The 14,047-nt window shown below is 35.2% G+C and overlaps 2 protein-coding genes across 2 annotated transcripts in view; one reads left to right on the forward strand and one right to left on the reverse strand.

Moving 5' to 3' along the window:
- Positions 1-14,011, reverse strand: part of twin (CCR4-NOT transcription complex subunit 6-like twin) — a 202,027-nt gene extending 188,016 nt beyond the window's left edge. The window contains exon 1 of the mRNA XM_023391529.2: positions 13,958-14,011. The gene's annotated coding sequence lies outside the window, so the exon portion shown is untranslated. The remainder of the gene's footprint in view (positions 1-13,957) is intronic.
- Positions 9,906-11,331, forward strand: LOC149375850 (GPI ethanolamine phosphate transferase 3, catalytic subunit-like). The gene is made up of 2 exons (XM_089597110.1): positions 9,906-11,255; positions 11,326-11,331. Exons 1-2 carry the CDS (start codon positions 9,906-9,908, stop codon positions 11,329-11,331), a joined length of 1,356 nt encoding a protein of 451 aa, XP_089453236.1.
- Positions 14,012-14,047: the final 36 nt, after the last annotated feature.

Below are 14,047 nucleotides of genomic sequence, written 5' to 3' on the forward strand. Positions count from 1 at the left end.
TTGTTACATATTACAAGTAATGGTTACATAATACATTATTGGTTACACATTATTGGATACACTTTGTAGTTTGTTGGTACGGTGATGATGTCACATAGACCACCTCGAGAGCGAAGGATCTATGTGGTAGGCAATTTTTGCTGCGAGAAGGTCTTCCAAACCCTCCACGAGGAGCATTGCGTGGTGAAAAATCACAGAGGTACTTGCTCGGGAGCGTCGCACTGGCCGGAAATCGAACCCACAGTCTCCCGCGTGCCATCCCGCAAACCAGCCGACCGAGCCACCGCACGCTTCCTTGTCTGAAATTTTTATACCGGAAAAATTAAACGTCAAGGGCTTAAAAGAAAAAACATGCGCAAAAACTGCTTTCGTTCCTTTTTTCATTGCTTCCATGAGTTTGATTGAACTCAAACAAGAGCGAAGAAGAAAAAAGAAGAGATTACAATATTGGAGGTGCCGGTTCGAGTCCACGTCCATGAATTATGCAACGACCGATTAATAAAATTTCAATTATACTCGGGTCTCTTTTTCTTCGTTGCAAGAATTTTTCCTATAATTTGCATACTGTCCATTTGATTGTGATGGGTAAGCTGAAGAAGTATGTACGTAATTTGTGATGTATGTAGCAGAGAAAAGGTATAAGTCAATGGAGGAGGCAAAATTGCGTGATAAGGCGTTGTACATATTTTTTGGTGTCTCGACCAATGTTAAATTGCGAAGTTATACTTCTATAAGCGCGTTATGCGTGAGGGTACTGCAGGATGGTTTTTCTTAATTTTTTGGATACAAGTATATTTTGGGTATTAAATATGGACGAGAATTAAAAAATGGGATCGTACATGATAGATGTGACTGTGACGTTACAGATGTAATCAGCGTAGGCAGTAGAATGTTGTTCTAAAATTACCGGAAGATTCGATGAAAGTGCACAGTCTTGGACTGCCCAGCCTATATATTATTTTTATTGCATTGTGCCGTAATGTGTTGTTTATAATCATTAACTTATTTCATATTAGTTAAAATCACACCCAATCAACGTAGGTATACTCATTCCCACGATAATTGCACCACCTTCGTACACAATATTGTTTCATAGAAGGTATTATTATACTCAATATTATATTGTTTGCCATATAATTTTATAGAAGTATAACTTCATACTCGGGTACCCAAGCACCCACTGTCCACTGATTTTTTAATTGTTTTCTTTATATTGCATTTCTCTTTTTCTTTTATTATACGTTTATTTTTAAATTTTTGTATAAATTAAATTCTCGTGAGTACAAACGAACCTTCATTTTTTTTTTTTGTGAACCATTAGAATTACATCAACTATTTTTGAATCATGGCCGATCAATTTTGTGCTTATCCATAAATTTGAACAATTAATAAAATATCGTTAACCCTAAAAAATAATGCGATTAGAATTGTAACGAAAAGTGTTTAAGATATTATTTACAAAAATCAAGCAAAAAAAAAAATATCTAGGCGTTGTACTGATGAATTTATTTGAAAATATTCCAATTTCTAAAACAGTAATAACAATTGATTAAAAAAAAATCTCGTTGTCGCCTGTTTTTTTCTTTCATATTTTGTTAATATACGATAATTCACATCTAAATTACGCTGTATCTATTCGCACCTTATATTCACGAATACGCAAGCATGCGCTTCGCTGGCTTCGCTCGTTCGGAAAAGAAAATAAAATCGGACCCTATAAGTACCAGACAGTAAAGTTGCCCACCGTGCATGCGTATCCATTATATCCACGTGATTACGTGGATATACGGTGCGAATAGACCCTACGATGAGATAATCTGTTAAATTTTGATCAGTGGAGACACAGACTATGTGACACTGCTTCTTAACCTGAAACGAAAAGAGGCGCCGACGCAGCGTTAGCAAATCTCGATCGCGTTCGTCACCGTTGTCCCTCTCACCTCTTGAGTTTCTGCTCCTGAAAAAGGGGGGATTGGCGCGGGAGTTCTCCCGTTCTACGGGAAGAACTATTAATTTACACACAACAAATACCTTTCACTGTTTCTTTTATTAAACACTTAACACTAATACACAGTCTCCCTCTCTTCACAATACACGACACAATGCTTCACTTCGTCTTCTGAACGGCGCTACAGCGACTCCGCCTCACAACCTGCGAGCCACGAGCGCTCGTCCACCACGTCCTGCTGGTCCGGAACCAGGAGGGGCTCCTGCCAGCGCTCCCAAAAGTGGCTACCGAACTTGGGGGGAAATTCAAATTGGCTATATGGAGCAAGACGCAAAACCTCAGATAACTCGACAACATTCCATACACCATAACTTAATCAATTAATCCTAAGCTATTTAACCCAATAACCCAACGCGCCTAAAAGCAGTATCACAAGCTTTATTAATTAATAAAATACATTAAACAATAACGCAAGCGCCAATCCCCACACAACCCGGGGCGCTTACTGGTCACTTTAATTATTAAGAAAATTAATAAAGTAGAGCAAGCGCCAATCCCCACAAAACCCAGGGCACTTTCTGGTCGCTTTAATTATTGATAAAATAAGTAAAATAACACAAGCGCCAATCCCCACACAACCCGAGGCGCTTACTGGTCACTTTAATTATTAACAAAATTAATAAAGTAGAGCAAGCGCCAATCCCCACACAACCTGAGGCGCTTACTAGTCACTTTAATTATTAACAAAATTATCAAAGTAGAGTAAGCGCCAATCCCCACACAACCCGGGGCGCTTACTGGTCACTTTAATTATGAATAAAATAAGTAACATAACACAAGCCTTAATCCCCACACAACCCGGGGCACTTTCTGATCACTTTGTTAATGAATATATTAAATAAAATAACACAAGTGCCAATCCCCACACCACCCGGGACGCCTACTGGTCGCTTTAATTATTAATAAAATAACACAAGCGCCAATCCCCACACAACCTGAGGCGCTTACTAGTCACTTTAATTATTAACAAAATTATCAAAGTAGAGTTAGCGCCAATCCCCATACAACCCGGGGCGCTTTCTGGTCGCTTTAATTATTAATAAAATAAGTAACATAACACAAGCCTTAATCCCCACACAACCCGGGGCACTTTCTGGTCACTTTGTTAATTGGTGTAATAAGGAAAATAACACAAAAGCCAATCCCCACACAACCCGGGGCGCTTACTGGTCACTTTAATTATGAATAAAATAAGTAACATAACACAAGCCTTAATCCCCACACAACCCGGGGCACTTTCTGATCACTTTGTTAATGAATATAATAAATAAAATAACACAAGCGCCAATCCCCACACAACCTGAGGCGCTTACTAGTCGCTTTAATTATTAACAAAATTATCAAAGTAGAGTAAGCGCCAATCCCCATAAAACCTGGGGCGCTTGCTGGTCACTTTAATTATGAATAAAATAAGTAACATAACACAAGCCTTAATCCCCACACCACCCGGGACGCCTACTGGTCGCTTTAATTAATAACAAAGTTGATAAAGTAGAGCAATCGCCAATCCCCACACAACCAGTAAGCGCCCCGGGTTGTGTGGGGATTGGCGCTTATGTTATTTTATTAATTACATCAATTAACAAAGTGACCAGAAAGTGCCCCGGGTTGTGTGGGGATTGGCGCTATTGTTATTTTATTAATAATTAAAGTGACCAGTAGGCGCCATGAGTTGTGTGTGGATCGGGGCTTGTGTTATTTTATTTATTATATTAATTAACAAAATGATCAGAAAGCGCCCTGGTTGTGTGAGGATTGGCGCTTGTGTTATTTTATTAATAATTAAAGCGACCAGTAAGTGCCCCGGGTCGTGTGGGGATTGGCGCTTGTGTTATTTTATTTAATATATTCATTAACAAAGTGATCAGAAAGCGCCCTGGGTTGTGTGGGGATTGGCGAGTGTGTTATTTTTTTATTTATATTAATTAACATAGTGACCAGAAAGCGCCCCGGGTTGTGTGAGGATTGGCGTTTGCTCTACTTTATTAATTTTGTTAATAATTAAAGTGACCAGTAAGTGCCTCGGGTTGTGTGGTTATTGGCGCTTGTGTTATTTTTTTTTTATATTAATTAACAAAGTGACCAGTAAGTGCCCCGGGTCGTGTGGGGATTGGCTTTTGTGTTATTTTCCTTATTACATCAATTAACAAAGTGACCAGAAAGTGCCCCGGGTTGTGTGGGGATTAAGGCTTGTGTTATGTTACTTATTTTATTCATAATTAAAGTGACCAGTAAGCGCCCCGGGTTGTGTGGGGATTGGCGCTTGCGTTATTGTTTAATTTATTTTATTAATTATTAATGCTCGTGATACTGCGTATGGGCGCGTTGGGTTATTGGGTTAAATAGCTTAGGATTAATTGATCAAGTTATGGTGTATGGAATGTTGTCGAGTTATCTGAGGTTTTGCGTCTTGCTCCATATAGCCAATTTGAATTTCCCCCCAAGTTCGGTAGCCACTTTAGGGAGCGCTGGCTCCTGCTCGTCCTCGACCCACACTACTACGCACACTCTCACACTCCGTCCCAATCTCTCACACTGCTATACACTCTCTCTCTCTCTCTCTACTCGACTACACACACACACTCTCTCTCTCTCTCTCTACTCCACTATCTACCCTAATACATGACAACACGCACGAAAAATGGCGGCCCTCCCATGCACCTCGCGGTCTCTCGTACACCTCGTCTCGTCAACCCAACTCTCTCTCTCTCTCTCTCGCACTGTATACGCTACAATCTCTCTCTCTCTCTCTCACTGTCTACGCTACACACTACTTCTCTTTCTCTCAATATTTCTCTCTCTCTCTCTCTCTCTCTCTCTCTAGCCTCACCTCCTGGTCCAAACGTCCGCGAGTCCAACCCGGCGTGATGTCGTCCGGCGTCCTTGAGCGGGTCGTTCGTCCTGCGGCATCACCCTTTCTCTTCTCTCTCTGCTTCTTCCCTCAGCGGCCGTAGTCATCGACCTGGAGACCTCGTCGTCCTGGGAGAACACAGCAGCTTCTCGTCTCGCACGTACACTCCTCTCTCTTCTCTCAACACTCAACGCACCTTCTCGAAAACTCTCTCTCTCTCTCTTAACTCTCGCCACGAAAACCCGTCAAGTCACCGAAGCTCTCGCTGCTCGCGCTTGAGCGTGCAGCTCGAGGCTTTGCTCCCGACTGACTCACGATCTCTTGCTCAAGCAATGGCCGCCGCCACTGCTGCCGCCACGTATCTCCTCTCGCAGTCACTATCATACTTAGCAGCTGCTGTGTCTCGGTAGTCGCATTCGCACTTTCCTTGTCCTTTTCTGCTGGCGCTGCTGTGTCTCTGCATCTCAACTGTTTGTCCGTTGGCGTCCTCGTCCCCTCCTCTCAGCGTGTATACAGCTCCCGAAAAACAAACAGTTCGGAGAAGCGTCAAATTAATGATCTTTGTATACACGTTGCATCAGCGAGAGAATTTTGGAATATAGAGGCCATTTTGGCTCGTTACAACTAATGTAATACAAGTTTTACGAAAAAATCTACCATTGTCAATAGAAATATGCACATTTATGATTTGACTGGAGAAACAGGTGTTAATAGAAAACTTATTTCCTTACTTCGATGTAAATTGATCAGACATGGGACAAATTAATGATTCATACCTGCACCTTTTACGAGTGGCTAAGATAAGGCTTGACAAGTTTACGTGATATAGAAATGTAATAAGGAGCTAAATGACATACATGCGAATCTGTTAATACATACAGATTGTACTGGTACATACTATGGTATTCAAGTTTTATCTAACGTATTAAAATGAAGGATTAGCTGTACTTATTTTTTCAACCAGTCTGCTTACGATAATATGTGTAACAATTGTTGTGACAATTAATTAATTTTTCATTGGCTTGTAACAGCTGATTGACCAAAAGTATAGTTGTACAACAAATATTATTGTGTCCCTTAACTGTCATATTAAATAATTACAACATATATACATGAATCAATGATTTTATTTAGAAAACATTAGTCTTGTTAGTGACAGATCCTATCAAAATTTTTTTCTATTTTAGGAATTGCGTTACAATTTCTATACTTTCAATGACTCTTTGATAAAATGTCATTTTACTCCAATAACTTTAGTCCTCGGACTTTATTATATAATTAGCATTTTCTGTCTTGCTGACCGTCACCTTGGCAGTATAGTACAAAGTATAGTATGATTGGATTATTCTCTTTTATGTAAAGTTCTTAAGCAAGCTTGTCAAGATAAAGAGTTTCTTGAGCCACTGAGGTGAGTTGTATAGGTACATGCAAAGTCGCAGTGGTCGATTTCTTAGAGATCCAACTAGTGGAATATCCTTAAAACTTGCATTTGGGTCTACTAACTATTCAGAGTGTCAAAAAAGTGTGTAAATTTTTTCAATATTTTTAACCATAAATTTGTTTATCGATAAAATTTAAACTGTTAAAACAAGCTCTTGAGAACAATAATGAATTTAGACTTATTTTTCATTAATAAAAAAATTTGTGGTAAAAATATTGAAGAAATTCCCACAGTTTTCTGGTGTATTAAATAGTTATTGTTAACGTTTTACTGCTTTTTCAGTATTTCGTAAAATCATTGAACCTCCTTGGACATGAATTTTTAGTTTATGTGCAGTGTCCTTTTTTTCAGCCGGGCATACACGTAGGTATTCTGTGAAGAGCTCCAGAAGAACGAGTCATCATTCACATGCCCCCTAACAGTAGTAAGTTTTATTGGGAATGGTTTCTAGGATTATTTTGAAATATGTTCAAAATTTTAGCAGTCCTGTGTGAAAAAACAGCTATTCGCTTTTTTGCAACCCTGGCTGAATATCGGAATATTCGTACTATGCAAATCCTAAAATAAATATTTATTGAAATTAATAAAAGATTGTGCGAATATTATTAAAAAATGATATAAATAATGTTGTTTATAACAAAAATATGGGAAGTTATTTTAGTCCGTCTATATCTTGTAAGCCATGAAAACGTCAAACAAGCTATACTTTTTATGCTGTTTTGACAGTCCGGTACATGCAATATAACATCATATTTCCTTCTGGTAGCAGCATCGAGGCTGTTTTGCTCGACTTTGTTAAAAAACGTCGTTACGAAAACGGTGTTACGAAAACCGTCTTACTTGATAACTTGCACTTTTAAAGCTTCATACCTTTATAAACTGAGTGGTTTAAAATCTATAAATCGAAGCTCAATTAATTAATTAATAAAAAAAATTTTAATGGTAAAACTATTATTTTAAATGAAAACTGACGTTAATGTAAATTTTATGGTTTTTACTAGTACTGATACGGATTTTTATGGAGAGTGTCCTAAATATGTATTATAGATATAACTTTAACATGTGATGGGTGTTATCCTTACTGACATCCGAGTTCAAAATTTTTTTTCTTCTAGTATATGACATTATGAATAAAATGAGCCCTGTTTCAAGGGTGTGTCCAAAAAAAAAATTTTTTTTTTTAAAGAGGGGGGCAAAAACGGAATATTTTTTGTGGATAATCACAAATATTACTTGTACTTTTTATTAAATTTTTTTTTGTACTGACAGTTTTTCCTTGTAAAAAAATTTTTGAAACGGCATAAGCTCTTATTAAATTGGAAGTCATTTACTTATTTCTAATATATTTATTTACATTTTAGTGGTTACGTTTAATTTGCTTTAAAAATTTAATCATGTATATATCCTAATATTACATGTGTGAACGAGTAGAAATAAGTATGGGTCTTGGTCATATGAGTATCATGATGTCATTGACGTAGTTATATACGTTCTTCGTATCGGGGGATAGCTTGTTGTCAAAAATTTGAAAAAGTTTAAGTACTGTAATCTACCGGCATAGCGCTGTTACACATACTTTAATACTTTTCATAAACCAAGTCAGACACTGTTATACGTATAGTATACCAAGTCATCAAGTATGAACGTTGGTTACCAGCTCACGTGGCTTTTTTTAATTTTACAGTTGTAATGTCCGAAAAGTACTTAGTTCATCTGCCTTTTACGTGTTTTTTAAGTTTTTCGTATCATCATAAATAACTCCTTTATCGTAAAATCGTGGTAGTTAAATACAAATTCAACTGCACATTAAAATTCAGCCTTCAGGCATAAGTACCTATTATCAACGCTTACATTTCGTCATTCAATCATTTAGTTTGAGCCACTAATAGCTGTGCACGCGCGAATGAAGCTTCAAAAGTGTAGCCAACTAGCGTTACAAATATACTAGACAGACTTTGAATATCAATAGTGTGCTGCTTTGTTTGAACAGAGGTAATTATTTAATCAGTGCTTCTAAATGTTTTTTTACAAAGATTTTGTCCTTTTTTAAAAAGAAAAATTAAAGTAAAACACAATTAAGTAAGGTATCTTCAGCAGTACCATCAAACTAATTGTAGATTAAATTTTTGTGCATTTTAATAACGATAAACTTAAAGTTATTGAGGCTTGCATGCATTAGATTATCCTTAGAAATATTTCCATTCAAAAGATTGAAGTCAAGCAAATAAGACACAATGGTAAGAAAATTTGTGAGTGATCTAGACGGGAAAAATTTTGGCTGCTGAGAACTTGTATGGTTGTTTACTATGGAGTCCAGAATTCCTTAAGCTAAGTACTACTAGTTCAAAACAAAAGCAGCGAAGCCAAGTATTTACGGAACTTTCCTTGAAATTGGTATTGTTTAGTGTCAACTAAAGTAAGGACGCCACAGCTCGAAGTTCGATACCTCAGGTAATCAAAGTGCCAAAGAGAAAAAAAATATGAAAAGTGGTGGTCATTTACAGCAAGACAAAATCAAGGATAAAATTCGTTCGGAAGTATAATGAAAATTTAAAGAACAATGTCTAAAATCAGACTCTCAACAGCCATAATCCATGCGTGTTTTCTTGCTAACATTGTCAATCGCTCAGTGAAAAGATTGATCAAATTGATCCGAAAAAAATTGCCATATCCAAAAATACTTATTGCAGTCAATTGATAATGATCTTATTAAAATCTTACTTTGCAACAAAACATGCACAAGCATAATATACGTATAAATAATACGATATCTGGAAACCTTTCGCGGGTTTCGTAAGTGTCAACCTCAGGCTAGCGTGCTCAGAAAATGTTTAAGCTTTCATTAGACAAAGTTTTTTTTAGTTTACGTACACCTAAAAAAAATAAAATTTACATCAAGATTTCAGTAAACCAACCTTATATTTCAGGAGTGGAACATATTCATGGGTAGACAGGTTGTTTGAGCCTTTTCTTCTACGGGTCTACTACTGTACATCATATTCATCAAAATGATGCAATAACCGTGCGTAAGTTGGACAACAGTAAATATTATTATAAATGATGTACAAGATTTGCGATTCACACATAATTTGTTTTAACTTATTTTTAGGGTTCCAGATTTAAAAGAGTGAAAAAAATTACTGCAGGATCCTGCAAGTCTTCTTCGCATGGCTTTATTTTGTCCTTCCATCACTGGTAATTTTTATGCACAAATCCGCTATCAAAATATTTCAAAATTTTCATGCGAGTAAATTACGCTTTTTTTTGTTTAAAAATCGCAAAAATTGTAGGGAATATCTAATGCAGCTTTTGATTGAAGATAACAAAATTGTATTCACATCAAATTGACATCAAAATAGTACTTTTAAAAAAGTATAAAGTAATCAGTACGTGGAGAAAAAAAAATTTGAAACTCTTCTTTTTGAGGAGAGAAAAGGTAAAAAGATCGCTTTAAATAAATTTAATATTTTAACAGTTGGTAATAAATAAAGGCTGATTTTAATTTTATTTACTTGAATTGTACATTACACAAAATTTGTATTACTGTTTTACAGGTATCACCAGAATCTGAAGTAAAAACACAAGACAGTCAAAAAAACTGTATCATGACTTTTATAAAATATTATTACGTATTATTTTGGGCTTCATTTGCTATGGTGTGTGGCCTCTTGCTCTTTACAAATGGATTTTTTCTTCGTAAAAATGGACTAACGCAATCGAATAACGTTTCTACATCTCGTACCGATTTTAAGCCACAGGCACGTGTTATAATATTGCTTGTAGATGCCTTAAAGTATGAATTTTCCATTAAGTACAAACATGAAGACGCAGATGGTACTTTCCATAGAAATAAACTTCCGGTGATCAGTGAAACTCTACAAAGGTATCCCAGGAGTTCAAAACTTTTCAAATTTGTGGCAGACCCTCCAACAACAACAATGCAAAGGCTGAAAGCTTTAACCACCGGAACTTTGCCGACATTTATCGATATTAATAAGAATTTTGCTGCAGATACAATCGAAGAAGACAATATCATTGCTCAAAATCAAGAGAATGGAAACATTGTTACAGGAGACTGTACTTGGAATAAGTTTTATCCAGGAAAATTCTTAAGAGACCATACTGTGTATTCGTTTGATGTATTTGATCTAGATACAGTAGATAGGAGCGTCAGAGAAAATGTTTTCAATGAAATGGATAATAAAGATTGGACACTTTTGATAGGTCATATGCTAGGAATCGACCATTGTGGACACACGTATGGCATGAATCATCCAGAAATGTTAAGAAAGTTGAACGAAACAAACATTTTTATACAAGATGTCATTGAAAAAATCAACAAAAACGAAGAAGACACGGTACTTTTCATCATGGGTGATCATGGAATGACCAAAAGTGGAGATCATGGTGGGGAGAGTTCAGATGAAACTGATGCAGCCTTGTTTGTGTATTCCACTTTACCACTCATAAGTGAAAGCACGGATTTAAATATTAAATCGTCATCGACTGTTAGACAAATTGGTATTGTACCTACTATATCAGTTATTTTAGGGACGCCAATTCCGTTTTCGAATATTGGAGGCCTGATCTTTGAAGCACTGCCACTCAAAGTATCAACGGAAAATGTCAATTCCTTCATCTTACACTCATTGTGGAGAAATATATTCCAAGTTCAAAACTACCTAAGTACTTATTCTAGTGAAAACTTTTTTTCTGACAAAGTTCAGTTGGATCAAATCAAACACATGTACAACGAACTTTTAGAGCAAGTGAAACTTGTAAAGTTGGATGAAGACTTGAAAGACTTCATAAGCTTATCAAATACATATTTTTCAACAGTAAGATATGTTTGCTATAAAGAATGGGTTCAATATAACAATAACCTAATGACTGGAGGGTTGCTCATTATGTTTTTGTCTGTGTTGTCACTGTTAACAATAATAAGCACTGGATTGGTTGATGAAAAAATCCACTTAAAATTACAATCATGGTTTAGGACATCTTTATTGGTCACAATTGTGATAGCCATAGTCCCAATTATAGTATTGTACTGTTCAAGAATTGTAGACTTACAAAGTACTTTACTTTTTTCTTATGGTTCGTCATCTATCATTGCTTTTGCAGTATTACTGATTGAAAACTTGGATTATATATTTAACTCATGGTGTCGAGAGTTAATGCGTATAAAAAATATTGATAATCTTTTTTTGATGTTTGTCTTAATCCCCTCTACATTCGGAGTTTTTTCAAATAGTTACATTTTGGAAGAAAACAAAATCTTATCTTTTTTTGTCATCACTATGTTTTGTTTCCTCATTTACTTCAGACAAAGTAAAAATTATTCATCCACAATCAAAGGAAAAGGACGATTGAATTGCTTAATATTTACTTGTGTTTCATCTGTGATAGTCTTTTTTGTAAGTGTGATCATTAGAATCTCGCAGTTTTACTGGAGATACAGACCAGAAGAATTTGATAAAATGAAAAAAAATGAATTAAACAGTAGTTATTTGATCATCGGAAAAAAAGGATCGATTACTCCACAGCAAGAAATTTATTTTGCGATGGGAGCAACAGTTTCAATAGTAATGTTTTACATTATGTTTAATTTGTGGCTACAGAAATATAATAATTTTCCCGAATATTATTCAAATATAAAAAGGAATACGTGCTTATCAAAAATCGTGCTGCTATTGACTTTTTTTTATTGGCTATTAAAGTTAAAGATATGTAATAATCTAAACCTCATAAATGTGAATTTCATCCCAGTGATAATTTACATGGTTATAAGTAGTGCTGCAATTGTAACGTTTTATTGGCCGATATCAATATTTCTGCTTTCAAAAGAAAATACAATCAAGATCAGAACAGAAGAAGTTACAATACCAAAAATGTGCGAGAAATTAAAAAAAACACTTGACATAAAAAAAAGCGAGTACGAAACTGAAACTTCTATTGTGTATGGACTGGAAACTATATACAGCTCAAGTTTTATTTCACTCGGCATGTTATTGAATCTCCTGTACATTCTGTTATTGGGATTTTTAATTGCTCCAAGTGTCATCATGATGAATATTGCTTGTATTATATTACTATATGTTAGTGCCATAGATCGAGTTCGTAATGCAGCTAATCTAGGTAAGGAAAGCACAAGATATTCGATTCAACATTTTTTAAATTTCCAGAAACAACCATTTTTGATTTTCGATGTTTGTAGAAGAATTAGTGCGTGTTCCCATTCACGTGGTATTATGCTGGTTTTTGATTGCTGAATACTTTTTCTTTGCTACTGGCCATCAAGCAACTTTTTCGTCCATTCACTGGGATGCTGGATTTATAGGAATTGATGGCTCGTTGTCTTCAGTTATGTTCCTTCGAGCAGTACTGATAAGTAAAATCATTTGTTTAATATTCGAACCATTATTCACACTATCTATAATAGATTCATTCATAGTTATTTTTTCCATATTTTCAGTAATTAACACGTTTGGTTCGCACATTATCTTAGGGGTGCTGCTTCCACTTTTGGTAATAACTCCCTTTACAATGATATTTTTTTTTCCTCAAATCGCAAAATTGTCCAAGATTGCATTGGCAGACATTAAACAAGGCGAGCAATCACTTTTAAGCAATAGTTATCTCTTTCACTCTGAAATTTACTCAGTATGTGGGAAATATATTCTACTTCATGCATTCAAGGTACAATAGCGATATAGTTTATACGTACTAAAAATTTGTTTTACATGTTAATAGATTTATTTACTTAATTATTAAATTTTTATATTTCATTTTAGGTATTTGCTTGCATGATCGCCGTCACTGTACACAAGCGTCATCTCATGGTGTGGGGTATTTTTGCTCCAAAATTCATATTTACAGGGATTAGTTTTTTTGTTACTCTTGGTGGTATTTTAATATCAATACTTTTAATACTAAGGATTGAACATTGTCTTATAAAGTTTTTCTCTAAAATAAATGATAAGTAGACGAAGTAATCAACTTGTTAAAATTAAAAACCAAAGTACGTACAAATTTTAAGTCTAAAACTCTCTTAGTTCTAAATGAAAAAAATATATGTAAGCCACTCAATGAATGTATAATTTAATTTAAATGTATACCCTACATGACGTGCACAGTCTCGAATATAATACGGCACAATAAGTAAGACAGGCGGACAGCGGAGTGTGCACTAAAATCTAAGCGTGAAGGCGAATAATGAACGTCAAAGCAGTAATGTTTGAAATTTGAATTTTCAATGAAATGTACTGTTCATAAAAAAAAGTTATAAATATTAAAGTACTGTTTTTTCTACATCTACGTTTTAAAAATACTACTTTTGTCTGGTTTTGGGGGGCAGATGAGCCATATTTTTTTTTTCTTGAAAAAAAATCTTAATTTTTCTCATAGGAAAGTATTTTATCATCCTCGGTGTATTTTCCATTACTCTTGCCTTTAGTTAGAAAAGCAACTTTCACATTAATACAAAAAATATTTTTCTAACGATTAGTAGTTAACACTATATTTTTACATTTAACGGTACCATGCACTTTCTTACACTTCAAATCCAAGAGAAAAATCACGTGTATTTATATTGTATGCCTCAATACACATTTTTATCACGTTTAGTGGATGACATCACAAAATTTAATTTACTTACAATAAGCACCTTGTTTGTACACCAAGCTTCCGAGTTTTGTTTTCGAAATCGTGAGGAACATACCTGCAACAGAATGAAATAATTATTATT

This window comes from Copidosoma floridanum, unplaced genomic scaffold (genome assembly GCF_036245765.1).
Source record: "Copidosoma floridanum isolate Cflo_tuat_1 unplaced genomic scaffold, Cflo_Japanese_pri ptg000004l, whole genome shotgun sequence".
Taxonomy (NCBI): domain Eukaryota; kingdom Metazoa; phylum Arthropoda; class Insecta; order Hymenoptera; family Encyrtidae; genus Copidosoma; species Copidosoma floridanum.